Source organism: Papilio xuthus, unplaced genomic scaffold (genome assembly GCF_000836235.2).
Source record: "Papilio xuthus unplaced genomic scaffold, Pxut_1.1 DF825858.1, whole genome shotgun sequence".
In the NCBI taxonomy this organism is placed as follows: domain Eukaryota; kingdom Metazoa; phylum Arthropoda; class Insecta; order Lepidoptera; family Papilionidae; genus Papilio; species Papilio xuthus.
Genome location: NW_013532791.1, coordinates 457,448 through 474,387, shown reverse-complemented (window position 1 = coordinate 474,387; position 16,940 = coordinate 457,448). Strand labels below are relative to the sequence as shown.

General features: G+C 38.3%; 1 protein-coding gene across 2 annotated transcripts; it reads right to left on the bottom strand.

Moving 5' to 3' along the window:
* Nucleotides 1-282: 282 nt before the first annotated feature.
* Nucleotides 283-1,474, bottom strand: LOC106125610 (uncharacterized). 2 transcript variants are annotated; one of them, XM_013322884.1, is made up of 2 exons: nucleotides 1,232-1,474; nucleotides 283-757 (listed from the first exon to the last, which is right to left on the bottom strand). In XM_013322884.1, the coding sequence occupies exons 1-2, from the start codon at nucleotides 1,422-1,424 to the stop codon at nucleotides 372-374; spliced, it is 579 nt and encodes a 192-aa protein (XP_013178338.1). In that variant the 5' UTR covers nucleotides 1,425-1,474; the 3' UTR covers nucleotides 283-371. The 2 variants fall into 2 exon arrangements, with proteins under 2 accessions (XP_013178338.1, XP_013178337.1); XM_013322883.1 differs by having other exon boundaries at nucleotides 283-1,460.
* Between the last annotated feature and the right edge of the window lie 15,466 nt (nucleotides 1,475-16,940).

The window sequence follows — 16,940 nt, the reverse complement described above, 5'->3', positions numbered from 1 at the left end:
CTCCACGACAAACTCCCATCGGCACGGCATATCTTTGTTATTGTAGCGTTGCCGTGCTCAACTTCTTTCCTCCATCCATTCAATCCCTCCACATGGTCGAGTAAAACGTTAATTGTGATTATGGCGTCCTCATGGCAGGAATTTTATATTTTTGCTCATATTTTAAATTAAAAAAAAATACAATATTAAAATTATATTCATAACTTACAATATTAATTAAACAATATTATAAATAATCTTATTAAATAACATTCCATTAAGTTATTTAAAAACATCGTACGAGCAAAATTTTTAGCGTATAAGAGTTATTCTAAATATCTAACATTATAAATACGTAATAACAATATACTGCTATATGTTTAAACAACAGTTCATATTAAATTATAAACCAATACATACATTCTGGAACAAAACAATAATAGTATTGTGTGATAAACATGAACGATATGGTGAAGCGCAGCCAAGTTGCAGTAAGGCTTCGAGCAGACGCAGACGTGGTAGCGAACGAAGAGCGAGATGTCGCGGCTAAAGGGCGTCAGCGAGGCTTCGGGGCTACTCACGCACCGGTCATCGAAGCCCCTCGTCAGGATCTCCAACTTGGCGAGGCGGTGGGATGCGAAGCTTCGCGTATATGACCTCCACGGGTGGTAGAGGCCGCGGCAGCCGCGCGCTGTGTACAGCGTGCCCACGTCCACAAAGCGCTTGAAGCAGCCTTTCATAAATGGACCGATAACCATCAACTTCAAACCTGGGTCATCTGCGAATTCAAAATAATGCGGATAAGTACGGTTTATCCGATGCTGGGTGCTGTGACGCGTGTCGTTGAAGTGACAGTGTGCTCGAAAGAATCTCGACAGTCCGTAGAGGCGGTATTGCGGCGATTGGAAGGCCTCGTAACAGACTGTTGTGTTGGGCAGCAGGGTGTCGTTGAGGCCGCACCAGTAGCAGGAGAACACATGCGGAAATTTGTCAATTGCGCGCATCTCGTACTCGCCAAGGTCCTCTTGTTCCCCGCGTTCCGATTCTCTAACTCTGTAATTGATCGGGGGCCAATGGGTTCTCCGTGTTGGTCTCGTTCTTGTTTGTAACAAGGAGTGCTCAGTTGTAAGGGGGAGTGTTGCAGTTGTCATCGTCTTTTCAAAGGTGGCGGATGTCGGCGCCGCAAGGTACTTCGCGGCAACGCTGTCGGCGTGCGTGTGGGGCGCCCCGGAAGTTCCATCTCTCCTACTACCTTTAAAAACTTGCCGCAAGATGGGAATCTCATTCATGAGATCCTCGTAGGTTTTGTCATCAAGGCTCCTGATCACCTCGAGGTCCGCGTCCGGGATGTACTCATGTCTGTTGCGGATGCGAGACAGTAGCGAACTAGATGCATTATCTATCAACAAATATATACAAACTATCTTCACAATGTCAACAAACATATTGTTGTCAAATTCTTTGTCACTTGTGACGTTTGCATAATTTCACTTTTTTCAAGATTTTTTTTAATATATTAAAAAGAAGTCACTGATTTCTATTAAATGGATGTGTCGTTGCTTGAGAATGACAGCTTTTGTTACGTTTCGACTTATAATATATAAACACGCCTATTGACGTTACTGACGGCTTATTTTTTATCTCTAGTATTTGGTTTAAATCCTCCCCACCCTGCAACCCTCTACCAACCACTAACGTCATCGCCAAAATGGCGTAAATCAAATAGGCACAAAATACAACGGCAAGTAACTTGTCCTTTTGTAGAAGTCAGTGAAAGAAATATAGATATCGTAAACATTTCTTTTTTTTTCTTAACGCGGGGAAGCACTATGCCGTCTGTGCTGCGGGGGCAGCAGGGACGGTTTCATGTGGGACTCCCGGTCTGAGATTAAGGTCGGATTACCCACTAAATCCCGCGGTGTTCTCCTTCGCCCGACCGGGCCGTGGCATGGCGTGACAGGTCCCCCAACCCGTCGCGCGTGGTCCTCTTTCAACTTAAATTGGCTGTAGGGCCGCAGCGTATCACGCTCGCCGGAAGCCTCTTGCTGAAGCCCTGAGGGGTGGGAGCGTATCTTTGGCGCGTTCTCGCTCCCGCAAGGCCTCTCTTTTGGCCGCCATCACCTCCCGTGCAATGGAGTTAACGGCGGTCCAACTCTGTTCGCTGCCGACCATCGAACGATAGACGGCGGCCAGCGACAGATCCCGCCCGATTGCGCCAGTGAGCGTGGCGCGTTGGGCGTCGAAGCACGTGCGCACGGCGAGCGTGTGCTCAGCCGTGTCCACGTCGCCGGTCACGCAAATATGGCACCCGGGATCCGACAACCTTACACAGGTAACGGCTGAACCAGCCGTGCCCTGTGAGACGCTGCGTCAGGAAGTAAGTCGGCTCCTGGTGTTTCGTCTCCACCCACTGGCGCAGGACCGAGCAGACGGCCTCGACAAGCCGCTTACGAAGCATCCGCCAACCTCTCCTCCCATCGCCGGAAGAGATCCTCGCGACCTTCTCTCCTCCAACGCTCTCTGAGTCATGATCCGCTGCGCACGTCACAGCAGGACCGTGTTGTCTCTACTCAGGGGCCTTGTTACCCGTACAAGCGCTTCGTAGAGCGCCTTAGAGCGCCACCATCGTAGAGGCGACATCATAAAAATTTCTTCAATCGTCTAAATCTCGGTAGTATTCAAAGTGTAAATATTTAAAATTGACATTGATAATATTAAATCTAATTTAAATTGTATATTTATTTTTTCACCAATCTGGCCTTTTTCCTACGGAGGAGCGGGACAGTATGTACATACTACTCCTCCATACATGTACCTCCTCCCTACGCATATCCTCTTTGGAACAGTCCATCCATATTTAGATATGATAAATCGAGATCGGTCGCCATATACATTAGATTATAGGTTCTGAAGAGATTACATTTTAAATTGAGTGAAGTTTGATGAGAGCTATCATCTTATAATATCTTTAATAAAATCATATTTCCATTTTAAGAGTTAATTTAGAGTAATGGGAAGGTGTAATCTAGCTGCCTTATAGTTATTTAAATCTAAGGAGAGTATAAACTCATATCAAGTATTTTTTTTTTCAGATTTCACTGAGAATTTACTTTAAAAGAGTAAGTAGACCAAACACTTAACTTTTGTAGGATACTAACCGGGATGCGTTGCAATACCAAAGCACAAAGAAAGATATTTCTTACACGTTTATTTTATTGTAATAAGTGGTAAGATGCATGATAGCATAGCAGTGACCGTTGTCGAGAAATATTTGCCAAGTGTCTTGCCGAGCGGCAACGCGAGCGGCACGTAGAGCGGCGCGCAAACGTTGCAGTAAGGCTTGTCACACACACACACGTGGTAACGCACGAAAAGCGAGATGGCACGACTGTACGGCGTCAACGATGCTTCTGGGCTGTGCACACACACGTCTTCGTGACCGCGAGCGACTATTTCCAAGCGCATAAGCCTGTGCGACGCTGCGCTCCTGGTGTAGGAACGCCACGGTAAGAAGGCGCCGCGGCAACCACGCGCCGTGTACAGCGGGCCCACATCCACGAACCGCTTGAAGCAGCCCTTCATGTAGGGACCGAACATACATGTTTTCAATCCATGATCGTAAACGTATTCCACTGTGGCCGGGTACCATCGGACCATTTTTATTTGTCTGTCATAGTAGCGATAGTAATCGTAATAATGACAACGCGCTCGAAAGAATCTACCTAAGTCACGTATGCGAGTATCTTCCGAGTCCCAAATGCTGTAACAAATCGACTTGGTCGGAACAAAGCTATCGTTGAGGCCGCACCAGTAGCAGGATATTATATGAGGGTACACGGTGAACCAGTACGCCGTGAATGTCACGTCTTGAATACGGAAGCCAAACCCAGGAAACAACTGGCGGCGCCCATCTAGCATGCCTCTTATCCTGTGTTTGACGGTGGGCCAGCGACTTCTGAGCGTCACTGGGGCTTTGCTAGAGAACGTGCTGTTCCGGATGGTGGCGGGGCTGTCGGAGCTGGTGAAACGCGACCCGTCATCAAAGTTGACCATGATCGGCGCAGCGTGAGGTCGCTCCAATATTTCTCCTCTGAATAACATGGGCAAGGCGGTTGAGTTGAATTGGAAGCTTTCATCTTTTCTATTTCCTTGAAATACTCTTTTCAGCATCGGGACTTCGTTCATTAGTTCGTCATAAGTTTTGTCGTCCAAGTTTTTTATCAGCTCCAGATCCGATCTGGGCCCGTACTCGATGTGGTTTCGAGCACGGGATAGCTGATTACAAGATGCATATTCGCATGAAATTATCAAAAATAGTAAATATTTCGAAAACAAAATATCTCCAAACATTTCGGAGAGAATTTGACACGAACTTGTCTTCATGACAGAATGTCTATTTTGACATAAAGGACAAGTTTACCAGGGTCGGAGAGAGAGGCGTTGCTATGGCGTTTAGTTCTCTCAGAAAATATATAAAACCTACAAAAAATATCAACACTTCATGAAATAAATTGCCTCTCTACTTTTCAGCGATTTTCAGCGAGATTCATGCAGTCGTTCTGTAGATACCTTCTAACACAGATCCATCCAAACAGTCGCATTTAAAATATTAGTAAGATGAAAGTTAGCCAATAAATCATATAAATAAATTTGAGAGCTTATGATGATTATGTTACATACTAGCGAATGCCCGTGACTTTGTCAGCACAACGGAAGAAAAATGTAAATGTAAAAAATGAATATTTTCTTAAGCAATTGTCATTAGAAGAATCGTTCTTGCCACATGCAATTCTAACTACTTAATAATACCAAGGCTATATTGGGACTTAATATCACGACTGCCCTGAGACAAGCCGAAGACAGGACGGCGTGGAGGCAGCTGGTCGACACGGCCGTTGAAGCGTACCAGGACAAGCACGACCTTCAGTAATGAAGAATACGAAGAAGAAGAAGATAGCCTGCACTTGATCGGACCAGCGAGTAGGTGATCGACCCCTTGACCTTTTACCCTCTATCTTTCTGACCACAACCAATTTGTCTAGGCTGTCGGGGTTTCTCCGGGCAATATGTCCAAAGTATCCAAGGACTCGTCGGTAGCATGTAGTGGCTAGCCTGGTGGATATTTTTAGTTGGTCTAGAATGTACTTATTTGTTCATGGTTGTTTATAGACGTGTGAAACCTTATTAACTAATTTGTTACATCAAATTAAGAAATAAAAAAAAATACATATACCAACTTATAAATAAACAAAGTAAAGTAAAAGTGTAAAGAATTGCTTATCATTGTTATTATATCTTTTAGGGAAATGGCCAATTTGACAGAGATAGTGAGTGGGCAAGCGTACTATTGCGTGGCGGAAATGATAACTCCGAAAATATCGCAAAAATATAACATCGCCGTGCTCCCAAACATTCGCATTCATATTTTTAATCCCCTAATTACTTCCTAATTCCAATATTTATTTAAGATTATCGTCAGTTGTGCTGATTACTATAAAGTGCTGCTTTGTTTTAGATACTAATTATTACCCGTGACTCCGTCTGTCTCTACTTTGTTTTTTCTTTCCAAAATAGTTACCAAATATACTATGACAAAGTTTATATGTAGTTCTAGAGTAAATTGTCTTATATGTCCGTGTATCAAACATAAATATAGCATATCTACGCAAATAGTTTGTGCAAATATTCGCAAAAGATATCCAGTGACCACGAGGCCGCGCCATGTTAGATTTCTGTATACAAAACTCGATACATTTCTTGTCATCATTATCAGTCGAAATCAATATTCAATCCTTGAGATCAATAAAAGAATAGGAACTTTAGAAAATGAGGATGAGTAAGCAGAGACCACGGACCTCCATATGGCGTGGTACAGTTTCTCGCTACTTCATACATCTATCCATACATGCACGTCCAGAACCTCTTAATACCGCCCTTCTTGATTCATCATCATCAGCTCACTATACGTCCCCACGTGACTACGCCATAACCATGCTGACTCAGTGCTGGTTAACTACCCACTTTTAATTTGCAGCATTACTATGTTTTCTTTCATCGTAAGAACGTCGGATAATTTATAAATGTTATGCGATTCAAACCCAGGACCCGCAGATTATAAGTTAAATACTTAACACCTGAGCCACCGACGCTCTCTTATTTCATGTCGCAAATGTACTCGTGTCAATCGCGGCGTGATTCCTTGAGTGTAAATAACATTATCACGTCCTTGAGATGGAAATAGGTAACAATTACATTGTTGCTAAGAGTTTGCTAAGGTAGCGTCCACGTGTGTCGGCCATTAAACAAATGTACACACATACTTATCTGGACGATGAGAGGCTCCGTTATCGTAGTTAGTTTTGCCAGGAAATACATAAACAAAGACAAAAAATATAGAAATTCTGCATACGCGACAAAAACATGACAAGACAAGTAATTACGGTGATTGAAAATATGAATGCGAATGTTTGGAAATAAATTATTTCTTGTTATAGATATAAGATATTGAAGAAGATTTTTATACGTAATTCAAAAGTGAACTGGTTAAATTGACAGTTGATAGGACATGATGGATCGGTGTAAACGCCTGATACAAAGTTGTCGCACAAATCAATATTAATGACGTAATCTTACTAATAAATGCAAATGTTTCGATGGATGGATATTTATTTCAAGGTGTCACCAGAACAGCTGAAAGGATCTCGATGAAATGTAGCATATATATAGAGCTTAGTCTGGAACACATAAGGCTACTAAGTATTTTTTCAATTCCACGCAAACGCAGTCGCTGGCGACCGCTAGTCTTACTAATATTATAAATGCGAATGTTTGTATGGATAGATTATAACAGTGGTAGAGCCCGGTTTAACATCTTTGCACGAATCGGCCCGGCTCGCTCGGTGAAATACCACGACCACACAGAAGACGGGCGTGAAGTGGAAGCAATTCCGCGTTTCGTCTCATAAGAGTGCGTCCCTGAGGCCTTATTTAGTTCTCTTTCCCTTCCCACCCTTTTTCTTATAAGGAAAATATGGGAAGTGGAAGTGCCTTTTCCGGATGAGGGTATGCATGGAAAGGGAAAAAATTTTCTTTCTGTGCATCTTTTCCTCCGTCGATTAAAGGTAGGCAACGCGTATGCAATTGCGTATGTCTATGGGCAACGGTCACTTGGCTATTTCAGCGATTTCAGGTGGCCGCTCGCTCGTTTGCCACCTCATGATATAAAAAAATGTTCCAATATCCTTGAAATTCCTGTAACAGCAAGATTTTTCTCACCCTATTTCTAAGAAGAGATGTTAATGAAAGAAAAATTAGGACACCTCATTAAGCCGAGCGTTCTTAAGTCCGACCCTGCAGACCCTGTGTCGGGTAATTTTCGTATATTTCCGAGGTCGGCTTGAGAAAATTATGTTACAATTTTTAAATGAATTATTTTGTATTACAATGTTCCTTTAGTAATTACCGGAGTGAAATATTTTCTGGTTTAATACTTAATTCTATATTCCAGACTGAATTGTTAGAACTTCTACTTTCTATGTCGAAATCTTTAACTATGTTACTAATATTATAAATGCGAATGTTTGAATATATGGATGTTTGTTTGAAGGTATCTTCAGAACGGCTGGATGGATCTCGATGAAATTTGGAACACATATAGAACATAGTCTGGAAGAACACATAGATTACTAATTATGTCTTTCTAATTCCGCGCGGACGGAGTTGCGGGCGACCGCTAGTTCTTGATATAATTAGAGTTAATTCTTTATGGATTGACTTTTAAGCTGGCTGTCCTGCCTAAAAACTATAATAAGATTTTTTTTTAATTATTTTGTTTTCAAGATAATAACATAAAGAGCTTACTGTGGGTTTCTGAGACCTTAATACGCGTTTAAAATATATTATCTCTGTTCTGTCAAAGATGAAAGAAGGGGATGTGGTTATGTTTTTTTACCACGATTTCGGTGTCAGAAACCCACCGTAAGGCAATAAAAACTCTTGGTTATTATTTTTCTGACGTAACCTTCCGCTTAATGAGATTTTCAATTTTTATTTTACCTTTTCTTTATTATAATTACTTTCATTTAATCAACTTAGTTATAGCACAAAGTTTTCAGATTTAATATTTTATGATCTAGAAAAATTGCAAATGGCGTCGACCGGGCAGCGCCATTTGCATTTTGATAGCTTAATTAAATGAACGGACGCCGGGAAGCATCAGTTCGGCGCAAATAAAAAGATTCAACTTTTCATCTCGAAATTCAAAACCAATGGATATATTTTAACTCTGTTCTTCAAAGAACAAACAGATTTAGGTTTAATTGTGGAGCAGATTGAAAATATTTCTAAACAAACACATACTAAATTTTTAACAGTGGTAGAGCCCGCTTTAACATTTTCGCACGAATCGGCCCGGCTCGCCCGGTGAAATACCACGACCACACAGAAGACAGGCGTGAAGTGGAAGCAATTCCGCGTTTCGTCTGATGAGTGTGCGTCCCGGAGGCCTAATTTAGTCCTCTTTCCCTTCCCACCCTTTTTCTTATAAGGATAGGATGGGATGTGGAAGTGGACTTTCCGGATGAGAGGATGGATGGGAAGGGAAAATATTGTCTTTCTGTGCATCCTCTCCTCCGTCGATTAAAGGTAGGCAACGCATATGCAACTGCGTATGTCTATGGGCAACGGTCACTTCGCTACTTCAGCGATTTCAGTTGGCCGCTCGCTCGTTTGCCACCTTATGATATAAAAAAAAATGAGAACCTTCTTTTTGAAATCGGTTACAAATAAGCGAGTCAACGTAGAATTGTTATCTCGGGGTAACAAATTGCACAACATATTTTTATAATCTATGTACGAAAGTGAATAAAAATCAAGTCGATAAAGTTCATATTCTCTGATAAATACTTTACAATTAAAATAAATAAAAGCACTAATTAAAAATACAGGATTTTAAAAATCTTCATAATTACTCACATTCGTCATTCGTTTATAATATTTTATTATATTATAAATTTGTAGTTGATAACATTTGGTATTAATTAATTGCTGTTTAACAAAGGCCGGCAACGCATCTCTGGTTCCTCTGGTATTGCTGATGTCCATGGGCGTCGTTGAACACCTCGGTGTTCCCGCTGCTCGTTAGTCCTGTCCCTTTGTGTTATAATTGAAAGTGTAATATGAACAAACTTAAATATAATTATAAGTCACATTATTCTTCCTGTCTATGTTCTACATCTACGCCAAATTTCAACGAGATCCATGCAACCGTTCCGGAGATATCTTCAAACAAACATCCATCCATCTAAACATTCATTATATTATTTATTGTACCGTTTCTTACATATCAAATACTTCTGTCTTTATAAAATTGTTATTATAAAAAAAAACAAGTTTAGATTTACAGTTTCTTTCTCTTGTATTTTGTATTTTAATTTAAATTAATACGTTCCAAAAATACTTCTTTATGGATTAAATTCGACGCAATTAAAAGAAGGCAAACGAAATTTTGCTCCAAAAATACAAAACATGTTATGCAAAAAAAGATTTCGAAAGATATTAAGAAACTGGTTATCGACCGTTTATTATAATTTACATTTTAATACTGAAGTTACTTTAAATTTTTATTTATTTATAACTATAGTGGTCGCCCATTAGTGTAAATTCCATAGACTAGTAGCTGTCGTCCATGACTGTCCGCGAGTGATTAAAAAACAAATTTTTTAAGAAAAAAAGAAAGCCTATTTCATACAAAAACATTCGCAAACTAAAAAAAACATACTGAAACAAAAAAAAATCTTAAAAAATGCACTGAAAAGTAAGAAAATAATGTCATGAACAAACCCCCGAAAGCAATAAATTTCTTGTCTTCTTGAAATGTTTATAATTATTATTATTCAGGAGTCGGTGTCAGACTGATGTCTTAGACGTTACGTTTAAACTATTCCCCAAAACCGAAATCGACTCCAAAATAACAATAATTGTAAAGTAAACACATTTCAAGAAACAAAATAAATCAAGTCAGTTTAAAAATTAAGAAAAAAATGGGACCCAATGCAAGCAAAACCTTTGGATAAAAAAAATCAAAATCGGAGGAAAAGAAACATACAGACGAATGGATAACCTCCTTGTTTTTGAAGTCGGCTGAAAAGAAACTTAATTAAAAGCCTATTTCTTCTTCCAGATTGTGTTCTATATGCCTTACAATAAATACATCCATCGAAACATACGCATTTATAATATTAATAAGACGTAAGATAATAAATTGCTTATTATGTTGTCTACATCGACCTTGACGACGTCCTATTTATTATAATATTGTACGTGAATAAAAAAAAACTTCCTTCCTTAGTAGCTAAAATATATTCCAATCGTATACTGTGATTTCCTGTTCATGATACTTGCAACTTAATCTTTGTTAAATAAATTTTCTAATTACATTTGTCAATGACCAAGATTCATATAAATACGAGTATCTTTTCTAACATTTTAAAGGGGAAGAGTTTGTTTGTTTGCTTGTTTAAACGCGTTAATCTCAGGAACCACTGGTCCCATTTGAAAAATCCTTTTTTTGTTTTTCCATTTATAGAGGAAGGCTTTAGGCTATATAATATTACGCTGCGACTCATAGTTTTTTTTTAATTCCGCGCGGACGGTATCGCGGGCGACATCTAGTGATTCATAAATGCGAATGTATGGATGGATGGATTGAGGAATGATTGATAGAAGTTATCTCCAGAATGTCTGATCTTTATGAAATTTGGCATGTGGAACATAGTCTTTAAGAACACGTAGGCTACTACTTTTTTAATTACGTGCGGACAGAGTCGTGGACAGCTATTAGATAAATAAATCAAGGATTTCTTTGTCCAGAACGTTAATAAAATCATTGTGAATGTTTTGTGTCATTACTTTGGATTCGAGTTTTATGGTCTATAAAACACAATGTCATATATGGACAAAACATCCATCCACACGTTGAAACAGATGCGAACTACAGGTAATTAAGGTTTGGAGTACATTCATTAAAATATCAAGCAATAATCGACCTTGACTCACTGAAATAGATCTTGTATTCGTTTGTAATTAGAGATTTTATGAGCCAGGAAATCGTTAATATCGTCGTATTCTTTACATTGTCAAATTTTATTCAAAACTAGCTGTCGCCCGCGACTCCGTCCGCGTGGATATATAAAAAACTTAATTAGTGTAGCCCACCTTATCCACATCACATCCATCTAAACATTCGCATTTATAATATTAGTAAGTTAAATAAAAAGGCATTCAAGGCATAAATTAAAAAAAAATGAATAAATATATATCCTATGTCCGTCTCCTGGCTCTAAGCTACCTCCTCACCGATTTTCAGGCATATCGGTAAAGCCGTTCTTGAGTTATAAATAGAATAACTACCACGACTTTCTTTTATATATATAACATATGTTAAAAGAAAATTATTTAACATATATTTCTATTGTCCGAAACGCTAGGATTAAACGATAACGATTTTAGTTTCCATGTACTTTGACAACACGGTTAAAATAATAGCGCGTCTGTGTAACACGCGCATAATATATAATTTGCGCACTGCGTTTGTTTCCGGCTCCGAGCCCCTCGGTGGGGACGTATAGTGAGCTGATGATGATGATGATGATGATCTGTTTCCGGTAATCTCCGTATCAACTGTACCGATTTTTACTAAACTACTCAAAGGTAGCTGACATGTTAGGGAGTAACACTAGCTATTTTTATTCTACGCTGAATTAACGAGCAACAGCTTAATATAAATAAATCTTTGAGTTTATTCGTCAATTTAGTAGAAGAAAAACTCCAGTCAAGTCCCTCCGTGTTACGCGGAAATGTGTCGTTTAGATCTAACTCAGTCATTCCCAAAGTGGGCGATAACGCCCCCTTGTGGGCGCTGCAGGTCTTAACTTGCGGGTTATAGTAAAAGTTTCATTTAGTATTCTCCGTTAATATACATATACTAGCGGGCCCGACAGACGTTGTCCTGTCTACACGTTTGTAATTTGAATAAATTAATATGAAGTTAATATTTGATGAAAATTGTGAATCTAAACCACTCCCAGATCCCCTTGAACACACACAAAAAATTTCATCAAAATCGGTCCAGTCGTTTGAGAGAAGTTCAGTGACATACACACTCACAGAAGAATTATATATATAAAGATAGGTCACAATAATGAATTAAATTAATTTGAAGTTATAGTGGTTTTTAAATATGTGAAAATATTAGGGCGCCAAAAAAATATTTATCCTCAAAATGGGCAGTAGACAAAATAAGTTTGGGAACCACTTCTCTAACTTGATGTTATCGGTTGCTCAGCACGACTTGAAACGTATAAAAAAACAAACTTCAAACTACTAAAAAAAAACTGCCGTCTGTTTGATACGGGTTATATTTTTTGTTAGTTGTAACATCGAGGCTCGTGTGGGTTTTGTTTTATTTGTACCGTGATCATTTTTATTATGTAATTTTTGTTTGGTTAGAGTGCGTTAATATAATTCGGTTAACATAGAATTAATTTTACGATTTACTTGATAATTAGAGATTAAGTTAACAATCGTTTTTGTTTGGACTTTATAAGTAAATTATTACCGCACTCATAGTCCTTGAGTGGTCATATAGAGTCCCTTTGTATGGATTTAGTACGAGAAATTTCAAACAACTTTTAAGATAACTGTTAGCCATTTTATATATTCTGTAATTCCTTAACCTAAAACGTTATTTAGTCTATGCTATAAGTCAATAACACTTTTGTTTATTTAATATAACAACATTAATCATTTGTATTACGATCCAAAAGATTATTTAAATATTTGATTCTCAAATATAAAATAGAAGTATACAACTTATCATGTTAATTATCTGACGGTATTTCGTTATCGTAAATTAAAAGTATTGTAATTGCTCGTCTGAATGACGGCCATGTTTTTCTGACATTCGGGGAATGAGAATGACAATGTAACAGCGGTGTTTTTGAAAAAGTTGTTGTTTACAATTCTAAAGGAAATATATGAGTTAAAGAAGACTATGTTTTATTTGAAAAAGTATTCTCCGGCTGTGACTCCCACATAACCTAGTCTATATGTATTAAGTTAACACACTTGACAAAAATGTTATTTTAGAAAACATTATAAAACCTTAAATCACTAACCTAAATTACTGACGTGAACATAACCCTTGTCACCTATGTTTTCATATATGAATATTGCGCTGCTTTTTCTTGACATGTTAACAATTCGAAGATTAACCAATCAACGAAGCTCATAGTAAACAGCGCCATCTCTTGACGTGTTAAAACCATATCTTAAACTATACATGTTGGCAACGATTAATCTTTTTAATCTGTACAAAAACTGACGGACAAGAAAATCCTATAGCAAAAGTTTGTACAAGCTTTTAACAGAGATCAAAATTCTTATTTCTTACAAATATTAAAAATGCGAATGTTTAGATAGATGTTTGATTGAAGGTATCTCCAAAACGACTGAACAGATCTCGATGAAATTTGGCATACATATAGAACATAGTCTGGAAGAACGCATAGGCTACTAATTATGTTACTGGGCTAGGCTACTATTATGTTATTGTTCCATCCACACCATCTCGATGGCTGGCATTCCACGACCGTGCGGCTTGCGCGAAACTTCCTGCCTCGCACAGCAGCGTTGTGGAATGGTCTGTCCTCGACGGTATTTCCAAACCGCTACAACTTAGGGTCCTTCAAGAAGCTAGCCTATCACCACCTCAAAGGTCGGCAACGCATCTGCGGTTCCTCTGGTATTGCTGATGTCCATGGGCGTCGTTGAACACCTCGGTGTTCCCGCTGCTCGTTTGCCCCCTTCTCTTATAAAAAAAAAAATGTTTAATTCTCCGCGTACGGAGTTGCGGGCGACAGCTATCTATATTTATGTTATAATATATAGATAATAGCCAAATAATATTTTTATTATGAAAATGTGTACAATGCGTTTTAAAACATTCTTAATTGGCCGTAATATTATAATGTCTTCCATATGCAGTACATTATCAAGCACCAAGAAGCTTTTATTATCATTTGAAAGCAAATAAAAAATGACAATCTATACAGGGCTGCCAACAAATAAATGTAAGAACGGTTTCTAAGTGTACACTGGTCGTTGAGTTTTTACTTAATTTAATTTTTACTTTATTTTATTATTTACAATTATCAAATGGATTATAAATAAAAATATATACTACTAAACTAACTAAATTTTAGATCAATTTAACAACGGGGTAATAGGTCCGAAATAAAATTATATTTTCAAATTAGTGGTCACCCGCGACTCAATTCGTTAAAAATAAAATAAAAAAACGTAATTAGTAGCTTATGTGTTCTTCCAGTCTATGTTCAATAAGTATGCCAAATTTCTTCGATATTCATTGAGCCTATACTTTCAAATAAACATCCATCCATCTAAACATTCGCATTTATAAATTTTTGATAGCCCTAATTCGATGAGTACTGAAACTGAAGTCATGCGATCAACGCGTGATAATGACTGCCCATGTGTTGACAACCTCCCCGAGGTACCACTTGACCATAACACAAACAAATATCACCTTTATTACACACGTAATAAAACATACAATCGTGTAACGTATAAATCTATTTATAGGGCGACAAGTGTACTCCTTATTGAGTGCAATCATTAATTAAGAGGAATAGTGTTTCGTTATTAATATGTTTGTTAAATAGAATTTGAATCTTAACAGCTTGGGTTACAGTTGATTTTCTTTTGACTAGTATATAATTGAGAAGATTATTAATAGATGTAGTTGGTTAGATCGGACATAATGTTTGTTTTATGCATTTGAATGATTTTAATTTCTGTCTGATAATTACTTATCTCTGTATTAGAATCACTAATTTAATAAATGGCATTTTAAAAACTTTGACTCATCATCATCAGCTATACGTCCCCACTGAGGGGCTCGGAGCCTACCCTAAGTTAAGGATGATTAGGCCATAGTCAACCACGCTGGCTAAGTGCGGGTTGGTTGACTTCACACATATCTTTAAATTTCTTCTCAGATATGTGCAGGTTGCGTCACGATGTTTTCCTTCACCGTAAGAACGTCGGATAAATGTACATATGTAAAACGGAAATCGAAAAACACATTGGTACATGGCGGGATTCGAACCCAGGACCTGTAGATTGCAAGTCAAGTGCTTGACAACTGATCCACCGACGCCACCACCACGCTCGCTTAAACACGTGTGGGAAAATGCAGGAAAACGTTAATGATTTTAAAAATTATTTTGTTAAGTTAAACACTTGACTACTTAACATGTACTTATATCTATATACTTAAGACAGTGCAGACAGAACCCTTGAAATATTCTCAAGATGTTACACGTGGGCGGAATCAAAACGATATCGTTTCGATATCGCGTTGCTATCAACCATATGTCTGTGCCGCGACTACAAAATTGATTTCGAGTGGTTTTTGAACGTGTCTTTGTCATCTTCAAGTATTAAACACACGTGTATTTGAATAATTATAACCTTTTAACTGCCGATACACTCGTGTAAACATTCATCTCTTTTATTCTCTTTGGAAAAACTGAAATGGCAATAACATTCACCATAATAAGGTTACAAATATTCTCTATGGTATAGAAATATATATACTTTTTAATATCATAAGGTGGCAAACGAGCGAGCGGCCATCTGAAATCGCTGAAAAGCGAAGTGACCGTTGCCCATAGACATACGCAATTACATATGCGTTGCCCACCTTTAATCGACGGAGGAGAGGATGCACAGAAAGAAAATATTTTCCCTTTCCATGCATCCTCTCATCCGGAAAGTCCACTTCCACTTCCCATCCTTTCCTTATGAGAAAAAGGATGGGAACGGAAAGAGGACTTAATTGAGCCTCCGGGACGCACACTCATCAGACGAAACGCGGAATTGCTTTCACATCACGCCTGTCATCTGTGTGGTCGTGGTATTTCACCGGGCGAGCCCAGCCGATTCGTGCGAAGATGTTAAAGCGGGCTCTGTCAATGATGAAATATTAAATAATACAAATATTTATTAATTATTTCAAAATCCATTCTATCAAATTGTATAACTCTATTATATGATAAATAGAACTGGAGATACACATGTACATCTTTATCCTCTTTCCTAAAATTTGAGTTTAGTGATTAGTAAAGTTCACGCAGGGACCTTTGATAACTTACTAATATTATAAACGCTAATGTTTAAATAGATGGATGTTTGTTTGTTGTAAAGTATCTCCAGGAAGTTTTATGGATCACGATGAATTGACACAGATGTAGAACATAGTCTGGATGACCACAGACTACTAATTTAGTATTTTTATTTCGAGCTGACGTATAAACAAAATTAGTATCCACTTTTTTTCGTATTGTAGAGCCTTATGGTACCGATTCTGTAGTTTTTGTAAGCAGTCGTAGTTAAAACAGTTTATTATCCCCAACAGAGGGCTCCATCTAAATTTGCATTATGTTCTCGCTGCCGACCAACCCTTCTGATTGCGTACACCGCGCCCGTTGCCGCGCTGTCGGGCAACATTTAGCGTGCTTCATTTAACGTCAATTAATCACTCCCAGAGTTGCCAGCTTTTAACAACCGGTTTACGAGATTCATAAGTATGTAAATTCTCTAATTACTTGATTAAAGAATAACTGACTGACGCACCTCCTCGGTTGTCAGTTCGTGTCTTTTACAACTTATTTTAATTTTAAGAAAAATGGAAGACGAGATTAAATAAGTTTAAACAATGGATAATTGGTACATTATTTGTTTTCTTAAAGCTGAGTGCTGGCGTTAGGTGCAGGGCGCTGGACAAACAGGGGCGGCACAGGTCTGCGAGTTACATAACCCTGTTAATCTCCCCCCCAAAGGTATGGTGAAAAAGGGGAGCTCCAAAAATCTCGCCCAGG

Coding starts and splice junctions, on each gene's coding strand:
- LOC106125610 (XM_013322883.1), bottom strand. CDS start 1,424: ATGTTTGTTGACATTGTGAAGATAGTTTGTATATATTTGTTGATAGAT.